The sequence below is a fragment of the Haliotis rufescens genome, unplaced genomic scaffold (assembly GCF_023055435.1).
Source record: "Haliotis rufescens isolate VD_foot unplaced genomic scaffold, xgHalRufe1.0.p SCAF_40, whole genome shotgun sequence".
Lineage (NCBI taxonomy): Eukaryota > Metazoa > Mollusca > Gastropoda > Lepetellida > Haliotidae > Haliotis > Haliotis rufescens.
Genome location: NW_025964113.1, coordinates 2964346 through 2986403, shown reverse-complemented (window position 1 = coordinate 2986403; position 22058 = coordinate 2964346). Strand labels below are relative to the sequence as shown.

Sequence of the window (22058 nt, the reverse complement as noted above, 5' to 3'; positions counted from 1 at the left end):
AATATGCCAGCTTTATGATGGCGGCCTGGAAATATTCGGGTCTGGACCATGATTGCATAATTTCAATAAAATAGATTCATAAAGACGCTCGTGGGGACGGCGGGGTAGCCTAATGGTTAACGCGTTCGCTCGTCACGCCGAAGGCCCAGGTTCGATTCCCCACGTGGGTGCAATGTGTGAAGCCCATTCCTGGTGCCCCTCCCCGTGATATTGCTGGAATATTGGTAATAGCAGCGTAAAACACACGGACAAGAAGTACCAAAATAACGATGATGACACTAGATATGAGCATCATGGTAAATGCATCAGAATGTCCAACAACGCAAAAGACCTCGCGACCAAGCTGACACGCATGTCATAGCTGAGGTACTGTTTCGAACGGCGTCAAATCCAACTCACACTCAACCAAACAAAGGCCTGTCGTAGTCCATCACTCAACTTGTGTTTGTTTGTTATTTTACGCCGCACTCAGCAATATTCCAGCTACATGACAGCCGTCTGTAAATAATCTTGCCTGTAGTCACATGGAAACTCCCGCATGTGCGGGACGTTTTCAAGGGCTTTACTAATGTTGGTTCTGTTCAGTTAAACATCGTGGGTTTACGAACGCTAAGATTGTCGGGGTTTAAATAGAGGAATTATCTTTCCTCATCAACCCTAAGCCGCCGATGTTGCTGGCGAGTTTATTGTTATGCCTACTGAGAAGTAAACACGGGAAAACAGAGCCTGGTCCTTGATGTAACTGGCATCATGTGGAATGGCGGTCTTACTTCTTAATGGTGAGCTGTAGCAGGTTGCCTGCCCCGCGGATCAACTCCTGGCCTTCGTTGTGGGAGAGATTCATGGCGTTCACGTTTCCAATTTTCATAATGACGTCACCACAACCTAGACTGCTGGCAGCAACGCTCCCGGGGGTTACCTGAAACACAGACAGTATCATGACATGACCATGACATTACAGACAATACCGTGGCAGTATGACATAAATACAATACCAGGACATTAAATACAATACCATGACAGTATGACATTACCGACAATACCATGACATGACCATGACATTACAGACAATGCCGTGGCAGTATGACATTAAATACAATACCATGACATTACAGACAATACCATGGCAGTGTGAGATTAAATACAATACCATGACATTACATACAATACCGTGGCAGTATGACATTAAATACAATACCATGACATTACAGACAATCCCATGGCAGTATGACATTTAATACAATACCATGACATTAAATACAATACCATGACAGTATGACATTACCGACAATACCATGACATTAAATACAATACCATGACGGTATGACATTAAATACAATACCATGACATTACAGACAATACCATGACATTAAATACAATACCATGACATTACATACAATACCATGCCATTATATACAAGGTCATGATATTAAAGACACACCCATGACATTACACACACATTCACGATATAACAGGCAATAGCATGACGTTATAGGTAATACCGTGGAATTATTGTACAGATTAGTATTACATCTGATACCAGAAAGTAGCCACATGGGTAGTCGAGCACGTGCCACTCGGCTACCGCACAGCCCCCCAGACCCGTGAGGATCCGGTGTAGAATAGGTCTTCAGCAACCCATGCTTTCCGTAAAAGGCGACAATGCAAGAGGCGACGAACGGGATCGGGTGGTCAGGTTCGCTGACTTGGTTGATGCATGTCATCGGATCCCTACTGCATGGGTCGATGCTCATGATATCAATCACTAGATTGTCTGATCCAGACTCGAATATTTACAGACCGCCGTCATACAGCTGGAATACTGCTGAATGAGGCGTTAAACAACAAACAAACACATCCCCTCAAATGTTTAACTGTACGGGATTACACAGTTATCATACGTGGCAAAAGCGAAAACCTCAACTCAGACTCTCCCGTTGCTATGGCAACACTAACAATGAAAAAGGAGCAGCATTACTCCACTCAGTCAGAGGTGCTGATTTGTTTAGAGGGGGAGGTGAAGTGGGAGTGGCAGGGGGGAGGGTGTGTGAAGGGGCGGATAATCGGTGAAATTGCCGGCAGAATTGTCACCGGGAGGAAAATGTATGTGCAATGTCTGGCAAAGGAAACACGATAACATGCCTCTCAACAATGTTTTCTTTCAAAGATCAAGTATTTACTTTTGGGTGATGATTCGCTAACAATGGTATTTGTCTTATAACCAGTGTTTACGTACCGACCCGGGCGCTTGTGTTAGGCGTAAGAGAAATAGCACAATAATACAATTAAGATTCCAGACATGGAATGCAGTCTTGAAGATTTCGATAACCTGATTGTGTATTTCACGATTTATTTAATATCTCTATATATATGTCTCATATCTTAAAAACCGACATGAATGTTAAATACGAATATCAACTTAAATTAAGTTATGTCAAACATATATGATGCCAATCGATCTGCTATCATACCAGAAGCCCTTGTAACATAAAGTTATTTTATTCAGAATGTGCATGTTGGAATTTAGATTGACCATGATACTGCCGAGTGAAAATTTCAAATCTAGTCTAGACGATGTGTCGGGTTTAGTTGGTTGATAGACATAATACAATTGACCCCTGAAGATCCGGGGTAGAATAGGTCTTCAGCAACCCATGGTTCCCGTAAAAGGCGACTATGCTTGTCGTAAGAGGCGACTAACGGAATCGGGTGGTCACGCATGCGGACATGGTTGATGCCTGTCATCGGATCCAAATGGCGTGGATCGATGCTCATTCTGTCAATCACTGGAGTGTCTGGTCCAGACTCGATTATTTACAGACCGCCTTCACAAAGCTGGAATAATGCTGAGTGCGGCGTTAAACAACACACAAACATAATACAATTTTGAGTTAGCAACAAACAAGGTGGAATATGAACGACTGCAATCAATTACCAAGACGTGCAACTGTCCTGCACCTAGACCCCGTTTACATGATTACCATCACCTGTAGAAGATAGGGAGAGGAAACACACAACCTTCATATTCTTACAAAAAGGATGAAAATGGACAAAAAATAATCTTACTGTTGGTGACAGACACATTTCGCAGGGAGAATAGCAACGCTTCTCCGTCAGCGGTATGTGCATCGTGCCAACTGACTCAACGTATATATTTTTTGTGATTCTCATAATAATATAGGGGGTCGGGTAGCCTAGTGGTTAAAGCGTTCGCCCGTCACGCCGAAGACCAGGGCTCGATTCCCCACATGGGTACAACGTGTGAGCCCATTTCGAGTGTCCCCCGCCGTGATATTCCTGGAATAATATTGCGGCGTACAAATAACCGCACTCACTCACTCATAATTTAAAACGTTAAATACTCAGCGAACATACTCAACGCAGTAGCATGCTAGATGTTTGTCTCTGAAACTGTTCCAAAACATGTCTCTGCATCACAAGAGCCGAGTCAGATGGTCATCATGCACGGAGATATTGTATCAGTGATGTGTTTAGCATCCGCTCAGGTGAAATCCCATGTCTGGTAGTCATGGCAACCAGATGCATTCCCCAGTCAGATAATTCGATGAGAACTCTTCACCAGTGGGTAAACAATCTGAAGAGCTGTAACCCACTTAGTTGCGCAGAACGTAGTGCCATGTCAGAACAAAAGGTCAACGATTCTCGTTATTTCACCGATGGAGAACGTGCACTATTTCTTTTGGTAGGGGCGTATTAATTTACAATTGCAGAGTACAGTTGGCACGGTACTTTACACTAAGAGAAGGAGGTAACACAACAGTGCCATTATATCAGCATGTTATTACGGTATGATCTGCAAGGAAAAAGTCATACCACTCTTGCTGAATCAGTATAAATGTTTTGTAATAGTTCAGCTTTGAGACGACATACACCTGGTCTCTGATGCGACGAGCGCAATGGTTGTTGTGCAGTGGCGGAGGTAGGAGGGGGATTCTGAAGATGTTTACCACGATTTTTTATGTAAAAAAGCTCTCCCCCCAACATCCTAACCCCCCATAGAAATCAGATTAGATTATTATATTTAAAAGAACTGTTTCCGCTATTGATAATCCCCGTGATTTCTATTCCTCTACAATACATTCATACTCAAGGGTGTTTGGGTTGGCGAATATTTCTCAAAATGGCGCCGTAATCACTAATAATCCACCTTGTATCAAAGACAGGAAAGAACTATTTTCCGCTTTTGATAATCCCCGTGAATTCTAACCCTCTAACCATACATTTATACTCAAGGGTATTCGGGTTGGCGAATATTTCTCAAAATGGCGGGATTATCACTAATAATCCACCTTGTATCAAAGATAGGAAATAGTTGGTGAGGTAAGCCTCATTTTCATCATTTTTCATTAGCAGTCAGTGGAACGGCTTGACCGCTTTCAGCTGACCCAACATCCGGGCAATAGCAACGATCGTCTGCTCGCGGTGGCATCCATGACGTGGGTGTACGCGACAGCGCATGTGCAGTGGCGTCTGGCAGTACTCATACACACAGATAAAGTTGCTGATGGGACGCCTGGAATGCTCCCCACCTCGTGTGTAGAGAGCACACACAAGTCATGTAGACGATAGTCTGGAGGTATCGCTAGAGCTGAAACTGTGCCACGCCAATTGGAATGGGTAGCTCTCCAAGCTGTAATCGGTGTCCAGGAATAACTGATACTGCCTGAAGGGGCTTAACATCATTTTTGCGATGTTTTATCAAATCCGGGTTTCCATGCGAACCTCGTTTGAAACTAGTTTACATTGAAAGTTGAAAGTTAAAAAATTCAACCTCCACACGGAGACAGCGTGGAAGTGAGCAAAGACGTATACAGATATATATACATCTTTGAAGTGAGTGCGTGAATGAGTGAGTTTTACGATATTCCGGGTGGTGGTCACGAACAATGGTACCACCTTGTTCCCTGGATGAATGCTTAGTCTCTGAAAATATATAATTTTGATAGAAACAAACAACTTCATTTTTATTGAAAAGCAGCCACAGTATGATGGGAGTTTCCGACCTGTGGATAATCTAGACTTGCTAAGACTTAGACTAGACATGCATAATGTGGTTCTGGGACTGTGAAACAGACTAATTGTAACCATGCACGGCCTCGAACCTCTTTGGCTTGGCTTGGCAATGCACCAACTACTCAACTGCCAATAAACATAAGAAATCTCTGCTAAAATCAGAGTCCATTCTACGATTTCGACTATATCATCAGCACGTGTTTATTGGGGTACCCATCACAAACACACGTAAAGGCAAGGTAATTGTTCACCTGAAAAAACACAGAAACATATGGTACAAGATAAAATAGAGAAACGCCAGAGAATAATCAGTCTCGAGTATCTGCCGAAGCGTAAAAGACAAAAAAAGTGGTGAAAATAATATGGAATGATTACTGAACATTAGTGATGACACCAGGTGTTCGCGAAAAAGGTGAACATGTCCTGCTCTAGAAACTAAATGAATATTGCCGTAAAGGCAGCAAACCGTGGCTCACCAGAAACTGTAGCATTTCAAGTATTCGCCATGTCGCAAGAACATTCCGTAGAGAGCTACAATTACATGTTAGGGAGGACGAAGCATTAAATCTGTTCAATATTAACAGGTGGACATCCATAAAACCTCAATTAACAGAAATTGGGTGCACCGAGTCACCTAGCTCCTCCCACTTCCCACCAACTTGTGTAGGAAGCCCCTGACAGCCGCCAAGCCCACCACAACCCCAACCTTGTACATGAAGCCCCTGACAGCCGCCAAGCTAACCACAACTCCAACCTTGTACATGAAGCCCCTGACAGCCGCCAAGCCCACCACAACCCCAACCTTGTACATGAAGCCCCTGACAGCCGCCAAGCCCACCACAACACCAACCTTGTACATGAAGCCCCTGACAGCCGCCAAGCTCACCACAACCAAACCTTGTACATGAAGCCCCTGACAGCCGCCAAGCCAACCACAACTCCAACCTTGTACATGAAGCCCCTGACAGCCGCCAAGCCCACCACAACCCCAACCTTGAACATGAAGACCCTGACAGCCGCCAAGCCCACCACAACCAAACCTTGTACATGAAGCCCCTGACAGCCGCCAAGCCCACCACAACCAAACCTTGTACATGAAGCCCCTGACAGCCGCCAAGCCCACCACAACCAAGCCTTGTACATGAAGCCCCTGACAGCCGCCAAGCCCACCACAACCAAACCTTGTACATGAAGCCCCTGACAGCCGCCAAGCTCACCACAACCCAAACCTTGAACATGAAGCCCCTGACAGCCGCCAAGCTCACCACAACCACAACCTTGAACATGAAGCCCCCGACAGCCGCCCAGCCCACCACAACCCCAACCTTGTACATGAAGCCCCTGACAGCCGCCAAGCTCACCACAACCCCAACCTTGTACATGAAGCCCCTGACAGCAGCCAAGCCCACCACAACCCAACCTTGTACATGAAGCCCCTGACAGCCGCCAAGTCCATCACTACCCCAACCTTGTACATGAAGCCCCTGACAGCCGCCAAGCTAACCACAACCACAACCTTGTACATGAAGACCCTGACAGCCGCCAAGCTCACCACAACCACAACCTTGAACATGAAGCCCCCGACAGCCGCCCAGCCCACCACAACCCCAACCTTGTACATGAAGACCCTGACAGCCGCCAAGCTCACCACAACCACAACCTTGAACATGAAGCCCCCGACAGCCGCCCAGCCCACCACAACCCCAACCTTGTACATGAAGCCCCCGACAGCCGCCAAGCTCACGACAACCCCAACCTTGTACATGAAGCCCCTGACAGCCGCCAAGCTCACCACAACCCCAACCTTGTACATGAAGCCCCCGACAGCCGCCAAGCTCACCATAACCCCAACCTTGTATATGAAGCCCCTGACAGCCGCCAAACCCACCACAACCCCAAACTAGAACATGAAGCCCCCGACAGCCGCCAAGCTCACCATAACCTTGTATATGAAGCCCCTGACAGCCGCGTGTGTCCTGTACAATGAAGCCATATCAGAGACCTGTCAGTTGATGTGATATCCGACTCCTACTGAAGCTACTCTGACATGAGACTAATGAATGTATTGTACACCAGGGTTAGAAGGTTGGTCTATATGGACGTATGATTGATCGTATACACTGACGGGGACTTCTGGTGTAGTTTGGGGAAATGTGACATGAATTTGACCATGAATACATCACGTTAATTCTTGAGGAAAAATGCTGCATTAATTTTTTTTGGCTTTTGGGAATCTTACACTTAGCCGTATGCCAAGACACTATTTATGTGTTGTGATCTAATTACAGCGATTGCCAGAATTGACTGGAGAGTTAGAATTTCTTCATCGTTGTGGGGGTCATGGGGATCCGGTCGTCTATAAAGGCGCCGCGACTCGCTGTGAAGAGTTGCATCCCTTAGGCATCCCAGAAATCTATGATCGTGGGTTCGAACCCCGGCTGGCCCTGAATTTAATATATTTTATGACAAATAGTTCATTACTTATCAGTATGGCGATATAATCCACTGTATATCGAGGACGATAAGGATAGAATTCACACTACAGTCCTATGTACGGAAGCGAACCCAGATGTGCGAACGAACGATGTGTCCAGTAGGCTACCTATCGCCGATTGGGCGTTTATTACCTGAAACTCTTTTCTCGGCATATGTTGTCCTACGGAGTAAATATCACTGGAGTGTAACAATGGGCGAAGACATTTCACTAGACATCGACGCATACCTTAAATCGAATCTGAAAAATCAATATACTAACACAATATACGAATACATTTACGCCGTTTTCAGCAATGTTCCAGCAATCTCACGACAGAGGACACTAGAAATGGGCTTCACACATTACACCCATATGGAATATCGAACACGGGCCTTTTGGCGTGACGAGCGAACGCTTTAACCTCTCTACTACCCCACCTCCCTCCATATATACACACTATGGCTCTACATATTACGTGTTGCCACAAACAAATCCCAACGAGCGAGTGAATAGGTTTCAGCTATTCTAAAGCAAGTTTCAAACAATATCAAATGTGGAACACTAGGACTATGCTTCACACAGAGAACAGAACCCGGAATTCGATGTGACGAGCAAGTGATTTAACCAATATGTTAAATCTCCAAACGCACTGAACTAAACTTTGATTAAACACAACAAACCAAACAAAAACACTCACAAACGAAGGAGAAGTTATCCTCTGATGGTTAACGGAGAGTGATGGTAGAGTGGACGCGAAAGGTTAAAACTGGTTTCCAGTAAGCACTGCGCCAGCTAATAAAGCGACTGGGTCTGCGCTGGGTGGGATGTTACATGGATACGCCACCAGCTTACGCCACTGAGACCAATGTTACCATAACAGTGCCTGATATCCCTGGTGATATCCCTGATATCACCATACTGCCATCTGTTATGAGAGGCAACCCTGCAGCCCGTAACAACAGCGCACGTGGCGCAATCAGATGCTTGTCTTGCATACTCTAGTCAGTAAGCCCTACCACTCTTTCCTCCATGGTGTATCACCACTGTTAGAATATGTAACTTGATGTAATGTGTATGACTGCGTCCGATCACTAGGTATTAGTTGATCCTGTTACAGACCAAATATTCATTCCAGCCATATGGAAGCAGTATCAGAGAGTTTGTTCGTGACCTTTTGCTTGTTATGACCAATTCCCCTTCTCCAAGACCACCAACGTTACCAGCGCATGGTTTAGCAATTACATACTGTGTGTATTCTTGACGGTCAGTACAAATTGTCCATTTGATTTGAATCCCTGAAGAATTAACTGAGATGGCAATCTCTAATACAGATTCGGAAACGAAAATATCCGAAAACTGTCTACAATATTTTGGCAGTTTATTATTTTCAGTTTCTGAAAATGAGGAGAGGTTCTTCTCCATTTGGATGATATTTTGTTTTTTTGTCGTATACATTTTTTAATAAGATAAAATTATTTCTGAGACTGAACGACAGTCTACTCATGCGGCAGCCTGCTCTGTTACAGTGCGTGGCCTGCCCTAACCGAGACTTAGTCAGGTAAACCAGTGGTTGATAGCATAGGCAACAACGTCACACACCGGAGTCTGTCATGGAGTGATAAAGAGACTACTCTAGCCCCGAATCTCCGAGACGGAGACAAGCATGGAGTGCTTGGGATCTATTCGGCTCCGAATCTCCAAGACGGAGACAAGCATGGAGTGCTTGAGATCTATTCGGCTCCTGAATCCCTAAGACGGAGACAAACATGGAGTGTTTGGGACTTATTCAGCTCCTAAATGCCATTGACAGAGACAAACATGGGGTGTTAAAGAGACTATTCTAGTCCCAAATCTCCAAGACGGAGACAAACATGGAGTGCTTGGAATCTATTCGGCTCCTGAATCCCCAAGACGGAGACAAGCATGGAGAGTCTGAAATCTATTCGGCTCCTGAATCCCCAAGACGGAGACAAACATGGGGTGTTAAAGAGACTATTCTAGCCCCGAATCTCCAAGACGGAGACAAGCATGGAGAGTTTGGAATCTATTCGGCTCCTGAATGCCCAAGACGGTGACAAACATGGGGTGTTAAAGAGACTATTCTAGCCCCGAATCTCCAAGACGGTGACAAACATGGGGTGTTTGGGATCTATTCAGCTCCTGAATCCACAAGACGGAGACAAACATGGGGTGTTAAAGGGCTATTCTAGCCCCGAATCTCCAAGACGGAGACAAGCATGGAGTGTTTGGGATCTATTCGGCTCCTGAATCCCCAAGACGGAGACAAACATGGGGTGTTAAAGAGACTATTCTAGCCCCGAGACAAACATGGGGTCCTTGTTATTGGGTCTGCCTTAGAATCTCCACGAAGGCCCACACGTAAGAAGAGATATGTAGAATCATGGTGAATAATTCCTGAAACATAAATTCTTGTGGTACGAACTCGAAAGACAATGACAAACCTTTCCTCAAACCTTTCAAAACGGCCCAAATTTCGAACAACACCGAGCGAATGAGTATTTAGTTTAATTGTACCTGTGCCTGGTTAATGCCAGTGTCAAATAGAACGATCTCCTATTTAGGTCTGAGATTGGATGGTGATGCAATCTCGTGCAATCAGATCCACGTGCATTCCAATTCAGGTGTGTTGCACGGGCTGAAGACGTAGTGCACCCAATGACCCCCAGCAATTAGTCCCGCAGTGTAAACATCCCCGCAGGATGTTCGTCTAGCATATGTTATTATGTACTGCAGGCCAACGTAAAATGTCCGCTATAAATGCCAGCTACACTGAATAATTCCAGCCATGATAAACACACCTAAAGCATCAAGGTGTACGAAGATGGTTAAATAATAACGGTCAAAATGTTTCGCCAAAAAATTGTCAACTTTTGGAAACATGAACACGTTTCAATAGTAACGTTTTTTTCGGCGTTTGATTAATGAACAGTTGTAATGTTTTTATTAAAGTTGCAACTATCTTTATGGATATTGATATGTATTTTTGCAATTAGACCAACAAACAGTTAAATACTGTGGACACTTCCAGGAAGGCACATGTCTTCGGAAGATTAATGATCGACAAAAATGATTACAGTCAAACACTGTGGTGTCGAAGTTGAAGGTACTATGTAAATACTTTGAGTTATCCGGGGTTCGACACAACCGAAAATGATGAATAAAAACATAATACCAGGGACCATGCTTTTACTTCATAACAACCGTAAGTTCGAAACGTCAAAGTTCGACACAACGGTGTTAAACAGTACTTGATACAGCATTTCAATAGAAAATGAAACAAATAACCACCCTGCACCAATTTAACTTGTAAACAAAACATGCAAGTACTTTAGGGCAAGGGAAATAGTAAACCTCGCAAAGAAACGAGAGACGCTAGTTACTCCCCTTTGCACAAGGCTACCAAACTGAGTAGGTTCACGACCTCATCTAACCACCATAGCTGCTTTGGGCCGGACCTTGCCAGTGGTATACTTGTCACTGGACCCAACCCGATGTATATGTACATTCAACACACGCGAACGAGTTCACAGCCTGGCCTGGTGATGTCATGGTTAAAACTTCTCAGGATGCTGCTGCTGAAATTCCATCGTCATCACCCTAGTTTCTGATCAGTTGCATCATCTAAATGAAACCCTTTCACCCTTGTCTAATCAAAGCATCATTGTAACCTCATTGACACGCGTTATGTCGTTCCTAGCCGTCCTCTGTGACCCCGTACAATATGTAGATATTATATGTCCTTTACTTCCAACGCTTGTCCAGGAACATTTGGCGGTAGGCAATGTGCCCAGCAGGTGTTCTGTTAATCACACATCCTCCCCCCGCGTTGAGGAGGAATCGCCACGCTTCCAACCCTGATAACACCACCGGGGAACTATTGTTAGAACAAGTGATATACGAGAGCCACCTCGCTCCTTGGATATATATAGTTCCCACTTGAATACTTTTAAACATGTTTTTCAGGACATCACAGCTGAAGTGGAAACTCCACACTCCCTGCTGGAAGGGGTGGTGGGGTTGATACCAACTCGTCTTAAAGATATGGACTAAGTTTGTTGAATATTTGAAGATATGTTTAACTTCCTCGTGTACACTATGGTGCTGAATATGTGTTATTATCTGCACGCAAGTCATTATAACACTGGGCGTTGCTGTCTCCCGAAAGATAACATGCATGTACGTTTCAACAGGACATCAAAAACGAATCAGTTATATAGCTTTTAAATTGCTATGATGGCATGAGTAATGGCAAGTGATGAAACTTTATTAAAGCTGTTGGTCATTATGTAAATAGAGCTGTGAGAAGATAGACGGATATGTGTCGGTTGGATGGAGGTTTAGAGACATATGTAGGCAGATAAACAAAGATGTAATCACAAATATCCTTTAATGATCCACTGAGGTAAATATATGAGAGGTAGAGAGAGAGAGAGAGAGAAGAGAGAGAGAGAGAGAGAGAGAGAGAGAGAGAGAGAGAGAGAGAGAGAGAGAGAGAGAGAGGTCAACATATATGAATACTATAAAAAAGCAGCACATAGAAAAAGATGATTGGTGGAGAAGCTAGGTTCATATAGGTAGTTGGGTCGATGCTAGAATGTCTGAGAAGGATGGATGGGTGCTTGAAAAGTTTGATGGATAAAGGATAGACAGGTGGGTGATGTGAAAATGTCAGATAGAAGGGCAGACAGATATAGCTCTGCAGCATACCATTGCAGGTTATGCCGACGTAACACATATATGCAAGCATTCAGTAGATCAAACGATTCGCCAACATTTAATGACTGGTTTGTTTACTTTTACCAAACTCCTAACATCACCAGAAACCATCACCTTAACAATCTCATATAGCAGCTACTTTTGCGATACGAAATCTATTCCTCAATGCCCTAGATGACTTTGGTTTATCGTTTACAGCTTAACGTGGCTGACGCAGAGAACAAGTAGGACCTATACTCTCAGATAAAAGTCTTACCTTGCGCAAGAAGACTTTCTCCCATGATTCAGAAACTCGTGCAAAAGTCAAAAGAAAAACCGAAATCTGATTCTAAATTTTCTTCTTGCCAACCCTTGTGATGGAACCTGCACTCTTGCTTTTCTACAAGGAAATGTTTCTCTGAACTTAAGTCTGCTTACGTCACAGCTAGTGCCTCTCAGCGGACGATTGTTCCTGCCGGCTCACCACCTTCTGAAATCGCTCCGCACATTCCTTCACTTTCATCTCACAGGGAGCTGTGGTTTTTTTATCATGCCGAGCTGAATCTATCACCCGAGCCTGTACCTTCCAGTAGAAGAACACATTTGTTTCTCTTCGTACTGTGTTTTATAACTTCAGGTTTCTTTTGCAAGTATGAATAGTATTACTAGCCTGAAGACTAACAGAACAGTATGAAACAAGAACATCTGTTTGGTGCAGCTAGATCAACACTGTATCTCCCACATTTAAGGTCACCTTCCCCGAGGGTGGGGACTGGAGGCCCGTGGGTAGTGTTAGGGGGTGGTGAGGACTGGAGGCCCGTGGGTAGTGGGTGGTGGGGACTGGAGGCCCGTGGGTAGTGTTAGGGGGTGGTGAGGACTGGAGGCCCGTGGGTAGTGGGTGGTGGGGACTGGAGGCCCGTGGGTAGTGTTAGGAGGTGGTGGGGACTGGAGGCCCGTGGGTAGTGGGTGGTGGGGACTGGAGGCCCGTGGGTAGTGTTAGGAGGTGGTGGGGACTGGAGGCCCGTGGGTAGTGGGTGGTGGGGACTGGAGGCCCGTGGGTAGTGTTAGGAGGTGGTGGGGACTGGAGGCCCGTGGGTAGTGTTAGGGGGTGGTGGGGACTGGAGGCCCGTGGGTAGTGGGTGGTGGGGACTGGAGGCCCGTGGGTAGTGTTAGGGGGTGGTGAGGACTGGAGGCCCGTGGGTAGTGGGTGGTGGGGACTGGAGGTCCGTGGGTAGTGTTAGGAGGTGGTGGGGACTGGAGGCCCGTGGGTAGTGTAAGGGGGTGGTGGGGCTGGAGGCCCGTGGGTAGTGGGTGGTGGGGACTGGAGGCCCGTGGGTAGTGGGTGGTGGGGACTGAAGGCCCGTGGGTAGTGTAAGGAGGTGGTTGGGACTGGAGGCCCGTGGGTAGTGGGTGGTGGGGACTGGAGGCCCGTGGGTAGTGTTAGGAGGTGGTGGGGACTGGAGGCCCGTGGGTAGTGTTAGGAGGTGGTGGGGACTGGAGGCCCGTGGGTAGTGTTAGGAGGGGACTGGAGGCCCGTGGGTAGTGTTAGGAGGTGGTGGGGACTGGAGGCCCGTGGGTAGTGTTAGGAGGTGGTGGGGACTGGAGGCCCGTGGGTAGTGTTAGGGGTGGGGGGGGAACTTGAGGCCCGTGGGTAGTGTTAGGGGTGGTGGGGACTGGAGGCCCATGTGTAGTGTTAGGGGATGGTTGGGACTGGAGGCCCGTGGGGAGTGTTTGTGGGTGGTGGGGCTGGAGGCCCGTGGGTAGTGTTAGGAGGTGGTGGGGACTGGAGGCCCGTGGGTAGTGTTAGGGGGTGGTGGGGACTGGAGGCCCGTGGGTAGTGTTAGGGGGTGGTGGGAACTTGAGGCCCGTGGATAGTATTAGGGGGTGGTGGGGACTGGAGGCCCGTGGATAGTGTTAGGGGGTGGTGGGGCTGGAGGCCCGTGGGTAGTGTTAGGGGGTGTTCGGACTGGAGGCCCGTGGGTAGTGTTAGGGGGTGGTGGGGCTGGAGGCCCGTGGGTAGTGTTAGGAGGTGGTGGGGACTGGAGGCCCGTGGGTAGTGTTAGGGGGTGGTGGGGCTGGAGGCCCGTGGGTAGTGTTAGGGGGTGGTGGGGACTGGAGGCCCGTGGGTAGTGTTAGGGGTGGTGGGTACTGGAGGCCCGTGGGTAGTGTTAGGGGGTGGTGGGGACTGGAGGCCCGTGGGTAGTGTTGGGGGGGGGGGGGGGGTGGGAACTTGAGGCCTGTGGGTAGTGTTAGGGGTTGGTGGGGACTGGAGGCCCCTCGGATAGTGTTAGGGGGTGGTGGGGCTGGAGGCCCATGGGTAGTGTTAGGGGATGGTTGGGACTGGAGGCCCGTGGGTAGTGTTAGGGGATGGTGGGGCCTTGAGGCCCGTCGGTAGTGTTAGGGGGTGGTGGGGACTGGAGGCCCGTGGGTAGTGTTAGGGGGAGGTAGGGGTTGACAGCCTCGCCAATAATGGAAACGTTTGATTGTAGCCCTCCTGTGACCAGTCACCGAGTGTCCTGCGGAGCACCATGCAATGACGGCCTAGTTCTATGGGGGTAGATTCCAAGCATACGCTTCGAAATGCCACGAAAACAAAGGAGGTTTGCATAAATCGTGTTACTGGCAACGTTTGACCTAGGTTGTGCTTTTTACCAGAGCCATATCATACGGTCAAAGACCACCTCTACGCTTAAAGATGCAGGCGAAACCGTATCATCGAGAGCATAAACAAATATCAGATCAGATTTATTCGAATAAACAAAAAGTGCAAAAATATTTATCACATAATAATGGTGATACATTTTTCCATAATGACAACTATTGAGAAAGAGAAACATGGGCTGGTTAAAATCGACCCTGCCTTACCAGAACCATTGGCACTTTGGCAGTCCGCCATATTTGTATACATGGCTATGCTCGCATGGACTGACATACACACTATTTCACGTCGTGGTTATTAGGAAATTAGGACATGGTGTGAAAAAATATAAAAGCCTACAAAATAAATTGAAAATCACTTCGAGACATGTAGACAGCGTGAAGTTAACCTAGAAACTACCATCCATATCAGGTCATTATTGGCAGTGCATAACGTAATGGCCGTGCACAAACAGAGTGCAACGTCATGTCTATCACACAATGTTTGTGTGTTTGTTGTGTATCAACTCAGCAATATCCCACTTATATGACGGCGGTCTGTAAATAATCAAGTCTGGTCCAGACAATCCAGTGATTGATATCATGAGCATCGATCTACGCAACTGGGATACGATGACATGCATCAACCAAGTCAGCGACCTTGACCACCCGATCCCGTTAGTCGCCTCTTACGACAAGCATGGGTTGCTGAAGACTAATTCCTCACGAGTCTATCACACATACACGTACAGTATGACAGCAATAAAAGTCCCTATAACGTGAGACTCGAATAGAGACTAAGAGGAAAGGGTGAAGTTTACTTTGAAACATACATCCATATCTAAACAATATTCTGCATAGTGTTCAGATACGAATAAAGCGATCTGTAGTCATGGTTACCATACAAAGGACGGGGTAGGATAAAGGCGATTTAGATCCACTGGAAATATTGGTATGTAACTTGTAAAACATGTCAGATACGGCAATGCTATACCCTTTTTCTTACACCTGCAAGTTTGGACTTCCGTTATGATCATAAGAAAAGCTAAATGAGTGATAAATGCTGGTTTTCCAACTTGAAAAGAATGAGCCAGTGTGGTGATATTTTAAACATCATGAAAATCTCTAAAATCAGCCTTGAGACACATTTTGGTCTAATGCATACATATCAAAAGTGTAACATCTGTATGTATAATATATCAAAATCAAATAAAGTCTATGAAATAAAATAAACTTCATTCGAAAAGTGATATAGATAATGAAATCAATTTAACAATCATTAAACTGCTGTGTATAATATTTTGACACAAACACTATCACACATATTAGGGAACAGAATGAAAAGTCTAAAAAGGAGACCCAGTTCTAATAGTGATGGATGGCAGAGTCAGGTTTACGCTGAATCACCCTTCCAGACCCAGACACTATCGCATACAAGCGTACTCTAAGACCAGGTTCAGGTGGGTGAACGAGCATTGAAGGGCCGCATCACTCATCTTGCGATGCTGCTGCGGACGATGACTTGAGTCAGATTGGTTATCCCTGTGACAGAGATTACAGTGAATATCAAATAAAGTATTCTGTTAGACGTGAGAGAAATCCCACTGCTGTAAAGACAACGCATATGCATCACTTTGTGAATCGCTTGTGTTTGGTAAACATGTTAATAGAATCCAATTCTTAATACTTAACATTAAGACACTGATTTGCATAAGCCATAGACAAGCTATAAATCTGAAATATGTCTGCAAGATTATATTTTGATCAAATTGTTTCTAATACATAATATAAAGAAGCCCAGAGAATGTCTTCATATTCAGAAACTGAAGAAATATGGATTTTCCCAAGAATGTTAGGATATTTTGTGTTTTTTTTGCTTCAATGAGATACTGCCAACACCATACCACGCCGTTATAGACATGTGGCCTCCTCGCTACAAGGTGAATGGGTTCACATGGGTGTGATTGGGTTTCTGGGTTTGACACATTGCTTATTACCAAATGTTTCCGGACAAGCGTTTGAAGTAAAGGGACGACTTGTAATATATTGGACGGGTTAGGTAGGACGGCAGGGGGCGATTTTATGTCAAGGTTTGTCAGCACCATACCCGTTCTAGTGGGATTCACCGAAGTGGTAAACGTCTAAGACCTACACCACTTCGGGCTTTCCTCCCACGTCAAGCTGTCACGCCGTGATGTGGCTTAAATACTGTTTAAAACAGCGCCAAACGTACTGGTATATAGGTCAATATACGTCTTTGGTTAAACCAACCTCACACACTTACCAACTACAAAGAACAGGCGAACACGTATCGTCGACATAAACAAATAAATGATACTGAAAGTAAGAAAGATGTGGAAATGTCTGTTTGTATGAATATTACACGGGTCAAGGTTTTAATGTGTTTGGAGCGCGAGAATTCACCTTGCCTTGAAGGCAACCCCATACACATGGTGATTCTCTCGGTGTGAACGTGTTATTCGAATCACGGTATCCAGTAATGGACTCATAATGCTTGGCAACACCGCCAGGTCTCAGTGACCGCTGCGAAGGAATTTAGACTGGTACTTTCACCCTAATTCGTTCCTTAGTTCTGGCACCAATTCTTACTTAAGAACAATTTACAATTCCTGGCACCGTTTCCCTGCGCAGAGAACTTTAATGGATAGATGGATAGATAGACACATTACATTACAATATTGTTTACAATTGTTTATAATACTAAACATGGTGACATATGAATGGTATGTAAACAGGTTCATTGAGAATATTTCTGTATAATTTAGTTTTGGAAGCATATTTTACTGAGTCGGTGGATTGAGAAGAGAGGAATATGATTGTAATAAATATATAAACATGTGGTCTTTTACCAATATCCACGAAGCATGAATACTAATATTATTAATAAGATGTCCCAATTGCACTTTAGGTTTGGGATGGGGTAGTGTGTGTTTGTTGTCTGTTTCTGTGTTTAAGGAAGATTTCAGGTCGGTGCAGAACAAGTTGTGTGGACATTCTTACATGATGTTATATTCTGTATCTACAAGTAGAATTACTAAACAAACACATTAACAATATGTCTTCAGGATTACCCATGCGCCATTCCGTTACACGTGTCCAAACACTGACAGCCTCGTAATGTAGCAATCCGTTTGTAAATACGACCTTGAGGCATGCACGTGAGGTCGTGTGTTGAAACTGTAACCTGATACGGACGCCTCCCACGCCTTGAATGGACCGACTGACCACAACACAGACCATTACCATAATAAACCCAAACGAAAGACTACAAATAGTAATAACAACAAGTGATACACGTGCCATTTGAACACATTCTACACGATTCACACTTCGTGGAATCCAATATTTACCAGATAAAGTACTATATTACACTCATACCACTGACAAGCCAGCAACTGTTATATTTAAGGAACAGATGTTATATCTCAAATACCTATTCGGAATATCCTATCCCTCTCAAAGTAAACCATATCTATAAGACCTGTGTGTCTATGCTCTAACTCAAGGCAAGCCATTCGGAAAGATTGCAGGATGAAGATGCAACAACCAGCTTCCCCGTTAAACAAGAATATCAACTTTCTTATTTCAGGAAATACGGCATTTGTGTTCGGACAGGGGGTCGGGACTACTGTTATAAATGAGATCCTTTGATAGCCACGGGTGGTAATTAAGACCAAACAGACACTAAGTGGGTTGTAGTGGTCACCACTAATCTGTATCACGTGGAGTACACGGTCAGCTACAGCGCTGATATGGCAAATACAAGGTGATGGAGAACTAGCATAAAGTCAACGTAACCCAATACCAGACCATGTGTTAACATGTGGTAGAAATATGTTCACGTTCTTATCAAACATTACAAAACATATTATGTGTGTTAAATATTTATACAAGCTTAAGCAGCCCTTTCTCTGTGAAGTTGAGAGATGAATACACATACACTGTTGAAGAAATAGGGGAAATATAAGAAACGAACGATGATTAGAAACAGGCTAATCCTGCATATCTACCAGGTCATTGACACGTCTGAGAGTTCTAGTTATCAATGAAGATAAGTTTGTTTTTCTTATGAATGATATTAAAATTCAAAATATGTTAGCTTGAGCACTTTTTAAGATGTTATAAGACGTCAAACAATGTACTAACGTTTTTCTCATTAAAGCCGTTAAAAGTTACTATTTTAATGCATGCAACCGTGATATTTTTGTGTGTCTTAAGCCAATTAATGGCTGGACGCACTGTATATAATTTGTATATTTTATGTATATTTTATACAATTGTACGTACAAGTGCGTGTGACATTCAAATAAACAATTCATTACTACTACTACTACTACTACTACTACTATTACTACTATTACTACTACTACTACTACTACTCTACTACTACTACCACAACTACAACTACTACTACTACTCTACTACTACTACCACTACCACTACTACTACAACTACTACTACTACTAAAGATAAAGGCACTAATTAGAGTAATGAATGTACGTGTCTTTATGAAGTACATGACAGCCGCCGATTCTGCACTAAAAGACGAAAAAATAGTATACGGTAATTTTTTAAAAGATAATACTCCGGTAGTTGCGAATGGAACTGAGTTTAATCCGTTGACAAGGGAAGTGATGCCAGATGTCCTCTGTCGTGTAGATACTTTATAAATGGCTAGCAATCAGGATTATACATAAAAACACAAACAATGTAGTGCAGTAAAACTACTAATAAAACCACAATCTGAATATGAATCAATCTATAAAAACATAAATACAATATAACAATTTGAAATCAGGACAGGTAGGGTATCTGAATGTAATCTAGTCTCATCAGTTTTTTAAGGGCTCGCATTTCTTTATCGGGAGATAGGTTATTATAGTGTTGTATTGGTGGTAGGCTGTGACTAGACCTGTTCATGTGTGCTGTTATCTGCCCCGACAGCCGGCCGGCCGACTAACACACTCCAACCAGGTGTTCCGAACAGCCGGCCACAATTAGTATAGATGTGTTGCCATAGTAACAAAAGATATGCATATGAACGCCCCGGTGTCGGACCGTGCGGAAACAGTGGCACGCGCTACAGCAGAAGGAAACTGAACGTGGAAGCGACTATGGCGGGTGTTCCCCGGTGGAATTGAAATATGAGTCTCACCTGCCTTCAATACCAGAATTATTGCAGCTATGCAAAGGGCTGAAACATAGGATTGTGTTGCCTACGTACTGTATCGTCAGATGTAACTGGTATATAGGGGGTACCGTGTGTTGTGAGGAACAGCAGAATTGGTCGGGGGAGATGTACATTCTAGGCGGTCGGGCAGATGGCGAACGCGGGATAAATGCAAAGTTAATAGTGTTTCCGTAAAGAAGGGTTGTATTCCATTATAAGAGTCAGGCGGTAGATAACTACACCAACAGGTGCCGGATACAAACAACGTCAGCTGTAAGCAGTGACGATGTAGATGTAGGATGAATATATGAACTACACATTGCATACATAGTCACCAACATCTGCTTCAGTGAAATTACCATATTCGTGCAAAATGACGGGCAAAGAAAATATACTCTTAAAAATTGGATTTAACCGAAATTTACAAACGTTTTCAAAACGTTACTAGGCTGAAGTTGCCGAAACACTGAAAACCTAAGGTACAAAACACAACAATACCCGTATCAATTCTTTATTTACAGTAAACTACGGTTATAGCGAACACGCTTATAACGAACTGACGGATATAACGAACTTACTTATTTGGCCCCGACTTTTTGTTGTAGTTATTCTGAATATATGCTTATAACGAACTACGGTTATAACGAACTAAAATTAGTAGTCCCCATGAGTTCGTTATAACCGTTGTTTACTTATGTACTTGAGTGGGCCACCGGCCCTTGGTGCGTGCAATAGTTGCAGCCATACAATGGATGGCCCGACATGGTTACTGGAATGATGCATATACGATAACAATAAACAGTTTATGTTAATTTGAAGTTGTAGCTAAAAACAACAAGGATTGATGACGTTGCTTCATCGCATGAAATATGGAACATATTAAATTTCTGTTTACAGATTCTTGTTTAGAAGAAGAAGATTGTATTTAGCTAGATACCCGTATCAAATTCATCACTAACGAATAACTATTTCTTGTTTGTTTCATGTTTAGCCACCATCAAACATGGGTGTATACTTTCTGTTGCCCGGCAGTTTATATTTAAATATATCTCGCTTCCAGTTTTCTTTGCACTCCCTTGCATGTGTTTTATGGTAGATACACTACTCAAAAGAACTTAAGGATCATCCGATTATTTCATATTACTACAGTTAATCTGTTATGCCGTGACAGATTAACTATAGTAATGTGAAAGTATCGAGTGATCTTTAACCTATTTTGAGTGGTATATGATTTATGAAAAGCTCTCATGGGTTGACGTTTAACTGGTCTCTTTAAATAACCAAGATCATGTAATTTGATAAAACAATAACCCGCATTACATTCTATTCTCTTTAAAGCTCTAGACCTGAAATTAAGAGGAATTACATTTAAATGTCGGGTACAGTTTGTAAAACTAGTTGCTGGTGATTCTTCTGAAATATGTATAAAAGGGAGTAAACCTTGTGACTTGATAACGCTGTCCAGATAAAACAACGTGTTATTGCCGTGGTTTCTGGCTACTGACTCCGTGAGATGTATGGGCAAGTTGCTTCTTGTATCAACCACAGGTCCATACATTGATATCAGTCATCGTTATGACTACCCCACACCCAGTAACAAGGGGATACTATGTTCTACGTTCCTGAGACCCGTGAAGATCCGGGTTAAATAGTCTTCTGTTCTATGCTTGCCGTAAAAGGTGAGAGGTTGTCGTGAGAGGTGAATAACGGGATCGGGTGGTAAGGCTCGCTTACTTGGATTATGCATGTCATCGTACCCAAATGGCGTGGATCGATGCTCAAACTGTCAATCACTGGATTGTCTGGTCAAGATTCGATTATTTACAGACTGCCGTCGTACAGCTGGAATATTGTTGAGTAAGGCATTAAACAACTTAAAACCAGACAAACAAAATCTACTCTCCTGGAATAATCGTGTATGGACCACACACACCAGGGACAGGTGGGAGAGCGTATTGAGTGTTTAATCTGTCTCCGTAGACTAACGCTTTGTCGCTGAAAATA

The 22058-nt window shown here is 44.2% G+C and overlaps 1 protein-coding gene across 6 annotated transcripts in view; it reads right to left on the bottom strand.

Annotated features, from left to right (window-relative positions):
* LOC124138691 (ena/VASP-like protein) overlaps positions 1–22058 on the bottom strand; it is a 65763-nt gene that overhangs the window by 30926 nt on the left and 12779 nt on the right. For 5 of the 6 annotated variants that reach the window (XM_048382706.1, XM_046505480.2, XM_048382707.1 and 2 more), the window contains exon 3: positions 771–919. In XM_048382706.1, coding sequence (XP_048238663.1) covers positions 771–919 — 149 coding nt within the window. Of the gene's footprint in view, positions 1–770; positions 920–12503; positions 12723–22058 lie in introns of those variants that run through there. The other variant, XM_046505506.2, reaches the window with a different exon arrangement.